Source organism: Hyperoodon ampullatus (genome assembly GCF_949752795.1).
Source record: "Hyperoodon ampullatus genome assembly, chromosome: 6".
Lineage (NCBI taxonomy): Eukaryota > Metazoa > Chordata > Mammalia > Artiodactyla > Ziphiidae > Hyperoodon > Hyperoodon ampullatus.
Window position 1 is genome coordinate 5,313,541 of NC_136919.1, and position 15,563 is coordinate 5,329,103.

Consider the following 15,563-nt stretch of genomic DNA (forward strand, 5'->3'; position numbering starts at 1 on the left):
ACATCACATCACCCTGTGAGGTAGGCGCTCTTATTGTCCCCCTTTTACAGATAAGGTAACTAAGGCACAGAGATATCAATAGCTTTCCCAGGATTACCCAGTGATGGAACTGGTATTTGAACCAGGCCATCTGTCCCCAGTGTCCAGACCCCTAACTGCTACACCATCCTGTCTCTCATCCCGTCATCTCACCTTATCGCCAATCTTCTCTCCAACAGAGATGCAGGTTCCTTTTACTCTCCCATTACTCAGCTCTCTTCCACCCCCAGCTCCTCAAAACTTGTATTCCTGGAGAAAGTTCCCGATGAACCTTGCTTACTGGAAACAATTGTAAGTAAACTCCCAACTTTCCCACAAATGAGACACAAACACACCATAGCTGCGTGGCCCAACACAACAGCCAAGTAACCCTGCCTCTCCTCCTATCCCAACCCCACTCCCTTTGCCCACATCCCTGAGCCTGGCTCACACTGCCTTCCCCCTCCCCAGCCCGGGAGGCTCCTCTCCCAGACCTGAGATTGGCCCTCCCCTGCCTTCCTAGGCAGACTCAAGGGAAGTGAGTGATGGAGGAGTCTGAGGCTTCACAACTCTAAGTAAATGCTTTAACTGTCAGTCTAGCAGATGCCTGCAAGGTGACTACAGGGGTACAGAATAGGGGGCCTTCCAAACATCACCTTGGCCAGTGCCTGGGAGATGCCTCAATCTCACCCACCAGGGATTCCCTTCCAGTCTCTGCTTGGATCTCTCCAGTGACAGAGTAGCCCTGAATTTCCACCCACTGGGAGCCACTACCCAGGAGATGCCTTGATCCCACACATCAGGGACTCTTCCAGCCTCAGCTTGGATTCCTCCAGTGACAGAGTGGCTATGAATTTCTCCCCACTGGGGGTAGCTGTAGCCCAGCATCTCCACCTTTAGGGCCAAACAAAGACTAAGAAGGAACCAAGAGGCCATCTTCTTCTCTTTCTCTCTCTCATTAAATTGTGAATAATAATGCATTTACTTATTCTCCCACTTAAAAAGCCGTTTAAATCCTTTGAAGAATCTTGCAAGGTAGCTTGGCTAGACAGCAGGCAGGACAGTCCAGGGCCTCTGGTGGGGGGGCCAGGGTCTTCCACTTGCCTGCGTTTTGGTCCAGCATGTAGGCGTTTGGATTGATGGTGTAGTCCTTTGTCTGGACATCACTGGCTGTGGTGACGCCTCCACATACAAACACCTTGTTGTCTCCAATGGAGCATATAGCATGGGACACATCCAGGGGGCAGTTGTTGGGCAAGAGAGGCACTAAGGCAGTTGTCTTGTTGGCCTTTATCTTCTGCAGGTTGATTTCCAGACTCTGCCAGTGGCTGTACATGCAGAGGATGTTGTCCTGATGAAAAGAGAGCAGGGGCCGGTGGTTGAACTCAGTGGGGAAGGTGATACACTGGACCACGTCCCCAGTGTTGGTGTCAAAGCAGTCCACCACCCCGACCCGGGCGATGTAGCCCTTCACCAAGCACCGTCCAGTGACAATGTACAGGTTCCGGTCACCCTTGGTGATCACGGCTGTGCCGTCCATAGGGACGCTCATCTTCCCTGCCAGGCACCAGGCCTTCTTGCACTCGTCATAGCGATAGATGTTAGAGACATACCTCCTTGGGGCAATGCTCCCACCCACTGAGTACACTGTCCCCCCGCAGGTCACCATGGTGTGGAAGACAAGCCCAATTGGCAGGTCAGGCAACTTGGTCCAGGAGTTGTCATCCATGTCATACCGCCAAGCCGTCTTCAGCCCTGAAATCTGCTCAGTGGTACCACCAGAGATGTAGATGTAGCGACCAGCAGAGGTGGCACTAAGTGCTGCTGCCCGATAGGGCATCTCTGAGAGCTTCAACCACAGGTTCTCCTGAACGATATAAGCAAACAGTCCATCGTTGAACTTGCCGTGGGCCTTTTGGCCACCTAGGATGACCACTGCATCAAGCAGGGCCCCTTTCCGCTGGTAGCTCAGCAGGCTGGTTGGCCTCTCCTGCCTGCGGTCCACAAGGACACTCTCAATCAGGGTTGTGTGGGCTGAGCTGCTCTCCATGCCCATCAGCATGTTGCTGGCATGCATCAGCGTCTTGTTGGAGACAGCATTAAGATTGATGTCATTGAAGAACTTCTTGAAAGACTTCTCCCGCTCATCCTTCCGGAAGTATACCCAATTGATGAGTGCATTGAGAGCCTGGTCCTCACTGAGCACATGCAAGTTTTCATCTCGGAGCAGGCGGCCGAAGATGACAGGTGGACAGTGCATGAAGTGCATGGAGGCCTCAGGACTGGCCCAGTAGTGGAAGTTGTCGCGAATGCCAGAGTAGGCCAAGTCTGATACCTCTTTGAGCTCAAACAACTCAGCCAAGAAGAGGTAGCGCAAGCAGTTGGCACGGTGGATGGACTTAATCAGGAAGTCACTGCAGTGAATTCGAAGGCGTGGTATGTTGAAATACTGGGCCCCACAAAGCAGCTCCTCCACATTCTTCTCTGAGATTACCACCTTTCCGCTGTAGAAGTAGTCCAGGAGCTGGCCCACCGTGGTCGGACTCAGGTAGTTGGGGTCAATGGTGATAAAGAGCTCATCAGTGGTCTTCACGTCGTGGTTGGAGATGAGACTCTTCACCCGTGGAGAGACCGCAGCCAGCACATTGCGATGTGCAAAGAAGACATGGTGGTCCACAGTCAGGGCCATGTCCCAGTACTCTTTGCGTTTTCTCTGTTTGTTCAGGTTCTGCAGCACGAAGCTGTTGTAGTTTTTCTCAGTGAACTCCAATTTCATGGTGCTTCTTGCTGGCTGAGGCAGAACAGCAGCAGGTACTGGAGAACAGATTTTCTCAGGCCTTTGGGATTCAGACTGATGGTTGTTTGCAGAGCAGTTGATCAGGGAGGAGTCGGGGTGGGAGAGAGGATGATGTCACAGAGTGCATGAGGTCATCACAATGCAGGCCCCCCAGAGGCCTTTCTCAGAGGCACAGGGCTTTTCTCCCCTCTGATGGCCCTGAGCTGCCAAGGCCAGATGCCCTGCCAGGGCCTAGTGTCAGGGCCCAGAACTCAGGAGGAAACTCAGAGATGGGTCACAACTCCCACCTGGGACCTTCAACCTCAGTTCAGGGCTGCTTCTGGAATGTCAGAGCCAGTTTGGGCAGGGGTGGTGTGGAGAGGGTTAGGAAGGCCGGAAAGGAAGGCCAGAGGAAGTGAACTAGTCCTTTCCCAGGCAGACAGCAGCAGGGAGGCTGACCCACACCCAGCTTGGGGGAGGGGCATGCCTGTCTAAGGGAGAAACCCACCCCCCTTGCCAGTGACCACAAATAAGATACCTGGTTCCTTAGGGACAACACCTCACACAGGACCAACCAATCCGGAACCTGCCCACCTCTGGAGTTCTACTTTCTTGAACCAATAAATTTCCTTATTGTTTAACGCAGCTTAAGACAGTTGTTGTTATTTGACGTTCACACTCCCCAACTGATACACATACACATAGGATCAAAGAAACAAGAGATCCAACACAGAGGGACAAGACCAGAGTGACAACCACAGGAAGCCCAAGATGGCAGCTGCACTACAGCAAGAGAGGAACGGTCCTGATGAGAGCAGGACAGAGGGTTCCAAGGGATAAACGGAACAGATGATCTAATGTATCTGGGCAATTATAAAACAGTATTTGTTGCATTTTATGGAAGCATTTGTAAAAAGTAGAAGATATAAGGTTCAAGACAGTTCAATTTGTCACTCTTTTCTATTTTGGTGGCGCCTTCTGTGTCCTATTTAAAGAATTTTGTCCTCTCCAAGACTGTACTTTCCTGTTTTCTTCTAGAAGCTCTCTTTTCTCTTTCATGTTTAGCTCTATAATCTACCTAAAACTGATTCTGGATACAATTTGAGGTAGAAAATTCTTCCCTCCGCCCCCATACAGAGAATCCAATTTTCCCAGTACCTTTTTTTTTGAAAAGGCCACCTTTTCCATCTGTCTAGTGGCACCTTCGTCATAAATTAAGTGACTACTTATGTGCAGTCTGTTTCAAGATCTCTGTTCTGTTCTATCAGTCTATTTGGCTATCCTGTGCCAACATTGTGCTGCCTTACTTACGGTAGCTTTTACAAAGTCCTGACGTCTAGTAATATGTCCTTTCAGCTTTGTTCTTCAAGGATGCTTTGATTATTCTTGGCCTCCTTTGCATTTTCATATACAGTTTGTCAATTTCTAAACAACCAACAAGGAAAGAAAAGCCTGCTGGGATTCTGGTTGGAATTACATGGAATCTAGAGATCAGTGCAGGGAAAACTAACATCGTTACAACGCCAAGTGCAGGTGAGCGTGTGGAGGGAGGACACGGCTCCTGCGCTGCTGGTGGGCGTTGTGCCAATTGGTACCATCTCTGGAAGACAGGCAGCCATCCACTAAAGCTGAACATACGCCTCCCCTGTGACCCGGCAATTCCATTCCTAGGTATGAACCCAACAGAACACATACACACACGCATCGAAAGACATGTGTGAGAATGTTAATGGCAGCAGTATCCAGAATAGCTCAAAATGGTAACAAGCTAAAAGTCTATCGCGGCTAGAATGAATAAATATTATATTCACGTAACAAAATACTATTTAACAATGAGAAGGAACAGACAGATGGCAACTAGGCTTATCGTGATGATCATTTCGAAATGCACAGAAATAGTGAATCACTATACTGTGTACCAAGAATACAGAGTTGTAGGTCAATTATACTCCAAAAACCAAGTAATTATGTAACTAAGTAACTAACTCATAGAAAAAGAGATCAGATGTGCGGTTACCAGAGGTGGAGGGAGGGGGAAGGGGAATTGCATGAAGGTGGTCAAAAGGTACAAACTTCCAGTCATAAGATAAATAAGTACCAGGGATGTGACGTGCAACATGGAAATATAATTAACACACTGTACGTTATATATGAAAGCTGTTAGAGAGGAAATCTGAAGAGTTCTCATCACTAGAAAAAAAATTTTTTTCTATTCCTTTAATTTTGTATCCATATATTCAATAAAATGATGTTCACTACACTTACTGTGGTAATCATTTCATAGTGTATGTAAGTCAAATCATTATCCTGTACAGCTTGTCAACTGTATCTCAATAAAACTGGAAAAAAAATAAATGAGAAGGAATAAACGCCACACAACTACATGGGTGAAACTCACAAATATATAACATTGAACGAAAAAAGCCAGACACAAAAAAGTGAGAAGCAGAACAAACACATGGGTCGGGAGACAATCCATAATGAAAATATAACTAGCATGAACCTATATTTGCAGAGCAATTTTAAAATGAAAAAAAAAAGAACATTTTAAGTGGAAAACACAGCAATCGCTACACATTGATAGATCAAAGCCCACTCAAAACAGTAACAGAGACAGTAACAGATGATCTGATCAAGGGAGATCAGCAAACATGTTCAAAAAGTGACTACAAATGAGACTTTAAGGAAAACCCCAAATTCTGAAAAGCAAAAATCTCTGACCACAGTGCAACAGAATAAGATATAATGAAGGCAGAGGAAAAAATAACCCTATCAGTTTGAAAACTTAAACCTCCATCTTAAAACACTTTTGACTCAAAGGGGAATTCAAAACCATAGCTGCAGAATACCTAGAAAATAGCACAGATGGAGAAAAGAACACTACACACCAAACTTTTGAAACAGAGACAAATTTGTTCTCAGAGGAAATTTAATCATCTAAAAACTTAAAATTCCTAACAGAAAAGAATGAAATTAAGCATCTGATGAGGAGTCAGAAAAAAAGACACAACTGAACACAAAGGAAAGCAGAAACAATTCACAAAGAAAAAAGCCAAAAGTAATTTAATGAATACATCTGAATAAAGCTGAATTTTAAAACAGCAGTTCTCTGAAACAAGAAAAAAATAGATAAACCACAATGAGAGGGGAGGGGGAAGGGTAAGCTGTGACAAAGCGAAAGAGAGGCATGGACATATATACACTACCAAACGTAAGGTAGATAGATAGTGGGAAGCAGCCGCAGAGCACAGGGAGATCAGCTCGGTGCACCGCCTGGAGGGGTGGGATGGGGAGGGTGGGAGGGAGGGAGATGCATGAGGGAAGGGATGTGGGAACAGATGTATATGTATGACTGATTCACTTTGTTATAAAGCAGAAACTAATAAAAAAATATATTAAAAAAAAAAACACAATGAGAAAGGTATTTGTACCCTCAATTTACAGACAAGACACCAAGGCTCAGTGAGGTTAAATGACTAGCCCAAGGTCACTATCTTCAAGTTAGGGCACAGCAAAGCCTGAACTTGAACCCAGGTTAGTCTGACATCCAGGCACTGCTCCAGAAGTGTTGGCACTCAGTGGGCACTAGAGAAACACCTGCTACTGCGATTATGAGGTCCACGATAGCCACCAAGGGGCCCCGAGGCCCAGAATAAAATATCCACAGTAGGCCCAGGCTCTGGGTGTACCCCTGGGGCTGTGGTGAATGTGCAGGGCAAGTCTGGCACAGGGTGCACCGCATCATAGGAACTCTACTCTTAACACAGGGTCCGGTGGGCCCAGCGTGTGCGCGGGCTCCGGGCTCCTCAGCCACAGGGGTCTGTCTTGAGTCTCCCTAAGCACAGCACTTGCCCAATGGTTCCAGTGACCAACGTCATCACTAGTGACCAACTTAAACTGCTACAGCTCCTTCCTTCATGAGCAGTGGGGTCAGTCCCTACCCACCTAGCTCACAGGCACACAGGCTTGAGCTGAAGCCTGAGACGACTCCAGCTAGAAATCTATTTGCAGTCTGCAAAGAGCTACTGGGCTATCTCACCTTTTGCATATGCAGTTAACTTATTAGCAAGTAGAAAAAAATTTTAAATAAAAAACTCAAAAAGGCAGTTTCAATATACAGCCAGGGATGGACAGCTGGACAGATGTGCCACACACAGGCCTCCCTGCCCAGGGGCAAAATTTACCAAGGACATGGCAAATAAAAGAAACACATGACACATAGCTCTATTTCCGTTTTTCCTTCCTTTTCCACCTCCAAATAATGGTGAATTAGCAAGTGAGAAGCACTCTGCAAATGCCATCAAAATCTATGTTCTATGTGGGATCTTGGCTCCCTGACTAGGATTGAGCCCACGCCTGCTGCGTTGGAAGCTGGAAGCGCAGAGTCTTGACCACTGGACTACCAGGGAAGTTCCAGGAATATAACTTTTAAAGGAAAAGTTGTAAACCCCTTGGTTATATGAACTGGAGATTTTTAGTAAGAAGTCATGTATTTTAAATGACCTGAAGCTTTAAAGAAAGGAAGGAAGGAAGGAAGGAAAAGGGACTTCCTTGGTGGTGCAGTGGATGGGACTCCACGCTCCCAATGCAGGGGGCCCCAGGTTCGATCCCTGGTCGGGGAGCTAGATCCCACATGCATGCCGCCACTAAGAGTTTGCATGCCACAACTAAGGAGCGCACCAGCTGCAACTAAGACCCGGCACAACCAAATAAATAAATGAATAAATAAAATAAAATAAATATTTTTTAAAAATCTATGCTCTATATTATAAAATCTGATTTAGGAGAGAACAGAAATTGGAGACAGGATTTGTATTGGATTGTTCCTTCTAACCAGATCAACAAAGCAGTTTCCGAGGACCACTGACACATAAACAGACATGACTGAATTGGCTGGATTCCTGTGAATCATCAGGGTCCCAGCACCAGAAGCCAAGGCACTCGGGGTGGGTCTGAGTAAACAAGGAGCCGGGAGGAAGCTCTTGCCAGGAAAAAGCCAATAATGCACCAGCCCCTGGGCCTGGCCCTGGCCCATAGGCATGTCGCTTTCTTTAAACTTATGAGTTACCTCTGTAATTAGTTATCTCTGTAAGTAATAAGTGTTTCTAATACACATTCACTATAACAAATTCAAATGATATTAAAATATGCAAAACTAGTCAATCCAACTCAAAAGGTAACCAATGTTAACTTTGTGGATATCCTCCACGCCTTTTTCCTCAGCCCACGTAAAACTATCAGCAATCTGTGGTCTTCCAAGTTTTATTCTACAAATGTGGGTTGTTGCTACAATATGCTACAACTTGCTTTCTTTTATTAATACACTGTGGTCATCTTTTCAAGAAAACACATACCAATCTGAGACTCTTTAATGCCTTCCTAGTATTTCACAGCATAGTTGTGCCACATTTTATTTACCCATGTTCTACAGACAGACGTGTAAATCATCTCCAACCGTGTGCTGTGACAGACAATGCTACAACCCAAGTCCCGGTACGTGTAACTTGACACTTGGGCCAATACTCGTGTACCACCTGACATTTCTACGAAGTATATTTTTAGTCTGTGCCCAGAGAACTGAAGGGCAGACAGAAGGTGAGGAAGGAGGTGAGAACTGCGACCCTGCCCTGAGAAACCAGCGGCAGACCCCGACCTCTAATCAGGCACCCACCACAGGAGGCAGATGCCCTCCAGGAGCGAAAGCCCACAGGGGTGCAGGGCCCAGTTCACTCGAAACAACAGGACCCTGGCGCCTTCCAGGAGCCCTCCTCCACCTGCAGCCTCCCACCTTCAGCCTGCACGAGGCAGAAGAGGTGTCCCAAAGGAGACTTCTTATCAACAAACCATTCCGCCTGGATGGTAACGCCTCCCGCTAATCAGAGCGAGGAAGTACTCCATCAGGCTGGAGGAACGGCGATTGCAGCTGTGCAGAGGATCCTGCCAACAACCGCTGGGGTGGCTGTCCTCACTGTCGGCCCCACTTAGATGGGCAAACGGAGGCTGAGCGGTGAAGTACCAGGCCGAGGTGTCGCCGTGCGCCCTTTCTCACTCTATCACGCCATCTCAGAGCTGAGCCACATGCAGGAGGTTGTCTGCTGATACAGAGATGGTTCTTCAACAACTAACCCACCCCCAAGCCACCTTCTCTTTTAAGAAAATAAAACCAAATATTTATTTTCTTCAGAAAATATACTGAAGGCGGGGGGGCTAAAAGGGCTGGGTTGGTTTAAATGATGTCCAACAAGCCCAAAGGACTACAGCCCCGGAACCCATATGCTATTTATTCTCCAAGCCTCAGACTCTAGAGGAAACCCAGGATGGTGACAGTCCATGGGCCACCAATCAGGCAAGAGCAGGTCTGAAGTTATGAAAAGGAAGAACCCAAACATCAGGGCCGAGTGTTGCCCAGGGGCTTTCAGAGGGAGGCCAACCCGTCATTTCAGCAAAAGAAAAGAGGAACGTGTGCCTTCACCTAAGCACACCAACTTTACTCACTGGTTATTTACGATCAACGGGCATTACAACCACTCCATCATCTCTCCCCAGTTCCTGAACTATCACAGACTCTGCTGCCCCTTCCGCTAACAAGTCCACATCACAGACCACACAGCCCTCCCTGCCCCCGTACCCCAAACTCCCACACCAAAACCTCATCACACTGCCTTAAGATCTTTGGAGGGCAGCACTTGGTTAAAAGCTATTCTCTCCCGCCGCTAGTATGACCAACTCAGCATTAGGATTCATGCAGGTGGACAAAGAGCTACCATGGTCCTTTCTTTTTTCCTTGAGAAGGCAGGAAAGGACTGAAGTGACAATGCTGGGAAAACACATATGAAATGTCTTAAGTACACCTATAAACATTCATATCTCCTGTTTTCCGGTGGTCGCTTCAGGGATGAAACTCACACGTTCAGCTAAAACATTCCCGTTACTGGAAAACGAAACTGTTTCCAAGACAGCACTCATCATCTCTCAATCTGAAGGCTAGCGGCAAGGAGTGACTTTTACTTGCTACTCTGTGTACTTCTGGCGTGTTTGGGTTTTTTGTAACAAGCCTGTACTGTTACTGTTACATTGTTTCAAGATCTAGATAAACTGAGCAATATAGTAGCAACACATCATCCTGTTTCCGAGCTGACTAGGTGCCATCATCACAGCAACACTGAGAGGCAGGTTCCATCCCCACCCGGCAGATACAGAAACAGAGGCTCAGAGGGGTAAAGGAGGCCTGTTCAAGGTCCAGGAAGGTGTAAACAGCAGAAATGAACACTCCTGTCTGCCTGATGCCGTGAACTGGAACAAACCTTATCTTCATTCCTCTCAAGACATTTACCTAAAACTCTCCAAGAACAGAACCAACTCAGGGAGGAGGAGCAGCCAGTGATCAAACGCTCCTGCTGGGGGAGCCCCGACGCCCCCGCCCCAAGGGGAGGCCCCTGGTATCCCTGGTAAGGTGTCTGAGCTCCTGGAGGCGAGGGCAGGGGCTGTTTGACTTGGGTCTAAATCTTCAGCATGTAGCACAGGGCTTAGCACACAATGAGAAATGCCGGCATCTAGTAAACAAAAGAGCCCCAAGTGTATAAGCCTGCCTACTCCAACCCCCCAGGCCCTCGGCCAGTGCTGAATCCAGGAACCATTAATAGCTACTGTTTACCGAGAGCCTGCTCGCCTTGTGCCAGGCACCTTAGAAACACTTCAGCGTAGGACCCACTGAATCCTCCCCCAATTCTAGGAGGCAGGTGTTACTACGATATTTTGCAGAGAAAGAGAGACTCCAAAAGATTAAAGACTCTTAATCACCCAGCTTGCAAGTGGAAGAACCTGGACCTGAAGGCAGCTGACCATCAAAGGCAAGGGCTACTCTCCCTCAGGAAAGGAGGGGAGGGGGAGGAGGCATCCCCAACTCTCCCCGCGATTTCTCTCTAGATTTCTCTCTAGGCTCGCGCTAACAGTTAACAGCCCGCAAGGGCCAGCGCTGCCAATCGGCACCTCCCCGGGGCACACACCTCCCCAGAGGCCCCAGCGTGATGAAATACCACCCAGGCGTTTCCAGGGGCTTCACGTCCACAGTCACTTCGCCCACTAGGTGTGATCTCCTAGCATAACCAGGCCGGGAAAGTCGGGGCCGGAGGCCAAGTGGTTGAGTTGAGAACTGAACACAACAGAGCACAGGCCTCCGGATAAATTCCACAGTAAGATGCATTAGCAACAACAAGACTACCAAGGGCTGTAACGCGAGCCTCAGAAATCTCCAGAAGGGCCATGTGAGAACTCCAAACAGAGGAGGTCTCTGAATCCTCTCTGCCAGGCTTTCTGTGCCAAGTACCATCATTTTAGTTGATAAGGAAAATCAACCGAAGATCTGGCTACCTGTGCCCCTCCCCACAACCCCCCCGCCGGTTCCCCCACTGGCCTTACCTAATGAGAGGCACAGGGCCACTTCAGCCCTGGGAGTCCACAGCAAACACCATTTCCGATACACGTGTGCACACCAATCACAGCCTGAGATCCTACACCGACTACAGGAAGCCTGAAACAGTCACTGCTTTTAATTTGGGGAATGTGCATGCCCAAAATGACCGCCAAAAGCTGTTCACTTAAGAAAGCCCTCAGTTCAGAAACACCCGCTCTCATGTACTATTGTATATAAACTGGCACAAAGTTTTTTGAAAAGGAGTTTCACAGAATTCTTACCAAAACGCTATTCAACAGGAAGAGTCCACACTACAGGAACACGCTCTCACGTGCTATTGTATACAGATTACATGTTTTTGAAGAGAAATTTGACTGAATTCTACCAAAATTGAGTAATATCCCAAAATTAGAAACAGCCCAACTGTCCACCAATAGAAATGGGATAAATCAAGTATATTCACAGACTATTCTCCGTAGTTACTAAAATAAATGATGTAATAATCTATAAAGGCCCTCGTAGAGCACACCAAGACATTAAGTGAAAAGGGCAACCTGCTTTAAGAAGAATATATATACATATATATATATATACACATGGATAATGTGCATAATTTTTTTTTCTATTAGAAATCACAAGAAACTTCAAATAATGGTTTCCTTTCAGAGAGATTGGAGAGGAACCCTTATGCTTTTCAATACAGATTGAATTTTTCTAACTACTTTTTTAAAAAGTCAACTGGGAATATCTGGGCCAAGAGATTAAGAACTATTTTTGTTTTCTTCTTCCATACACTTGCATATTTTTTAAAAACCTCCTAAGTATTATTTTTAAAACATTAACAGTATGATAGATCTGTGTATGTTAGTATGGAAAAATGCTCATGATACGTTTAAAAATGAAGAAAGACTAGTATGATCCCATTTTTGCTCTTTAAAAAACCTGCCTACAGGGCTTCCCTGGTGGCGCAGTGGTTGAGAGTCCGCCTGCCGATGCAGGGGACACGGGTTCGTGCCCCGGTCCGGGAAGATCCCACATGCCGCGGAGCGGCTGGGCCCGTGAGCCATGGCCGCTGAGCCTGCGCGTCCGGAGCCTGTGCTCCGCAACGGGAGAGGCCACAGTAGTGAGAGGCCCGCGTACCGCAAAACAAAAACAAAAACAAACAAACAAAAAAAAACCTGCCTACAAAGGGCCATGTTCACATGAAGGATAAACACACCAAACCATAAATAGTGGCTACCACCTGGGAAGACAGAAGGAAGAGCTTTCATTTTTCTATGTACCCTTGCTTTTTCTTTTCATTTTTTTTCCAGTAAGTATACCTTTGTAATTAATTTTGTATCAGAAAGAATTCCACTTTATGCTTCAGGGCAACGTTCCACTCTCCCCAACTATTTCTGAACACTCAGCCCATTCAGTCCCATTGACAGGTCGGCCCTCCCAGACTGGCCTGCATGTTCTGCACGGCCTAGAACAGAGCAGTTCTCTAAGCTCTGAACTGGATGTAAACAACACCTGCCGAAAAAAAGCTCTAAAGACACAAAGGAACCGTGGAAAGAGCGCAGGAGATGACCTCCTTTTTCCAGTTGGTCATGCAGTGAGATTCACCCCTCATTCACCCAGAGATGAGCTCAAAGCATGCTGGGAGAATCAATTCAATTACTGGAGGTAAAGTCCTACCTGCCTCCTGGGTGGCCCCGGCCCCCACCCCACCAGAGCACTCCCACCACGTCCACAGTCGAAGGGCCTGGGGCTCTGGAAAGCAAGCTGACCCACCAGCTTTCTTCTGTGGCCCATGCATTTCTGATTTCAACTTAGAAACACATTTTTAATACTCCAGGGCTCGCTTACTATTTGCGAGAGGTGCTTGCTTCAAGTCTGCTATGTTCTCCAGAAGGCCTTCCCTGACCACTGGAACCCAGGCTGAGGTGGGCTCGACTTCTCGGTGGGCTCCCACCAGACCCCCTTAAGTAGCCCCATAGCTCATCCTACACGTGCTGATGGAGTGTCCTCTGTGTGAGACACAGAACACAGGGAGGAATGGAAGCAAAACAATCTGCTTCATGTGACACTCATTCACTCCACCGGGGCAGAGGGACAATTCAATAAATTTAAAAAAACATCTATTTCCAAGTTGTCGCCCATCGATAGGTGAATGGATAAACAAAATGTGGAGAGTGTGTGTGTGTAACGAAATATTATTCAGCCTTAAAAAGGAATGGAATCCAGACACATGCCACAACAACACAGATAGATGAACTTGAAAAATTATGCTAGGTAAAAGAAGCCATTCACCAAAGGACAAAGGTTGGATAATTCCACTTATCTGAGGGACCCAGACTAATCGAACTCATGGAGACAGAAAGTAAAATGACACTTGCCAAGGCCTAGGACAGGGGGAATGGGGGGGGTGTTTAATAGGTGCAGAGTTTCAATTTACTGAGATGATAAAGTTCTGGAGATGGACAGTGGTTGCACAACACTGTGAGTGTACTTAATGCCACTGGACTGTACACTTAAAAATGGTCAAAATGGGGCTTCCCTGGTGGTGCAGTGGTTAAGAGTCCGCCTGCCGATGCAGGGAACGCGGGTTCGTGCCCGGGTCTGGGAAGATCCCACATGCCGCGGAGAGGCTGGGCCCGTGAGCCATGGCCGCTGAGCCTGCGCGTCCGGAGCCTGTGCTCCGCAACGGGAGAGGCCACAACAGTGACAGGCCTGCGTATCGCAAAAAAAAAAAAAAAAAAAAAAAAAAAAGGTTAAAATGATAAATTTTGTTATGTGTATTTTACCACAATAAAATAATTGTTTTAAAAAACTGTAAAGTTGTGAAAAGAGTTGTAAAGAAAAGCAAGAGGGGGGATTTCCCTGGTGGTCCAGTGGTTAAGACTCCACGCTCCCAATACAGGCGGCCCAGGTTCGATCCCTGGTCAGGGAACTAGATCCCAAACGCCACAAGTGTGAGTTCGCATGCCACAACTAAAGATCCCGCATGCCCGCAACTAAAGATCCCGCACGCCCGCAACTAAGATCCCGCGTGCCGCAACTAAGACCCAGCGCAGCCAAATAAATAAATAAATATTTTAAGAAAAAAAAGAAAAGCAACAGGGGTAAGAAAGATGATGCAACAGGCAGGTGACGATGGAGTTGGGCTGAGGAGCTCCCGAAGGCCTCTGTAAGGAGGTGCTTGCCTCCCCGCACTGGACCATGAGCTCCTGAGGAACACAAGTGGGGCATCCACATCTGCGTCCCCAGAACAATAAACGTTTAAGTCAAGACACTCGTCCAGACTCATACCAGGAAATGGAGTAAGACCCCAAGCCCCACTCATCAAAAGGCTTCGCCAGGACTGAGACACCCAGAACTCAGTGGTCCACGAAGGAGGCTGCCTTGTGCCCAAGGCTGAAGATGGAGTGACCAAGGAGGAAACTGGTGCTGCTCCAGATAGAGCCAAAGCAGGAGCCTGCACACCCTCCGACGGGGAAATTCCACTTGCAGGAAATAATCAGCAACGTGAAGCCAAGGTTTACGCGCAAGGACGCTCCCTAAAGTTATGTTTATAATAACAAAAAATGGGTAACAACCACCTAAATGTCTAATAACAGAGAATTAAGCAAATCATGGCATATCCATATAATAGCAATTATGCAATTATTAAAAAATCATATTTTCAGTAACTTAGAGAAACATACTATAACGTTAAGACAAACTATATGATCCGTGAATAGTGTAGATAGTATATTTTTCTAATTTTGAAAAAAAACCCATAAGATCAAAGGAAAGAAATACATCAGTCTTAATGTAGGTATCTCTGGAGGGTGAGGTTACAGGTGATTTTTGTTTTTATTTTTGTCTTTATACTTTTCACTATTTTGCAAAATTTTTTTCAGTGAAAATGTTCCTTTTATGAAGGGGGAAAAACGCACTTAAAGGGCCTCGCACCATGCCTGGCCAATGTTCGGCAGTGACTTCTAAAAGCAATACATACTGCTTCTGCACCGCCACAGGAGAAAAAGGCTGGTAGTTTTCTTGAAAGGAAGAAGAAAGGATACAGAGCAGAGCTACAAAACCAGCTGCAGAGGTGAGAGCGGAAAGAAGTCATCTGAAAAAGAACGTGAAAGACCAGGACAGCCGGCAACTTTAGACCGCACTTTGCCCACAGACACCTCCCGCTGCATGCACAAGCTTTACAGGCCAACCACGCTGCTGGCACCTTACACAGCAACCCAGCGCTCAGCTCAGGCCACACGGAAAAAAATAAAACAAAAAAATCAACAAGTACAGCTAAGAACAAACTCGACCGAGACTTTTGGCTCAAGTCACGAGGGCAGGCCTCCCTCCCCGAGCAGACTCCGACTG

The 15,563-nt window shown here is 47.0% G+C and overlaps 1 protein-coding gene across 1 annotated transcript; it reads right to left on the minus strand.

Moving 5' to 3' along the window:
* Positions 1-1,027: 1,027 nt before the first annotated feature.
* On the minus strand, positions 1,028-2,794 carry LOC307054170 (calicin; the record flags this gene model as incomplete). Its single annotated transcript, XM_079705754.1, has 1 exon — positions 1,028-2,794. The coding sequence occupies one exon, from the start codon at positions 2,792-2,794 to the stop codon at positions 1,028-1,030; it is 1,767 nt and encodes a 588-aa protein (XP_079561880.1).
* Between the last annotated feature and the right edge of the window lie 12,769 nt (positions 2,795-15,563).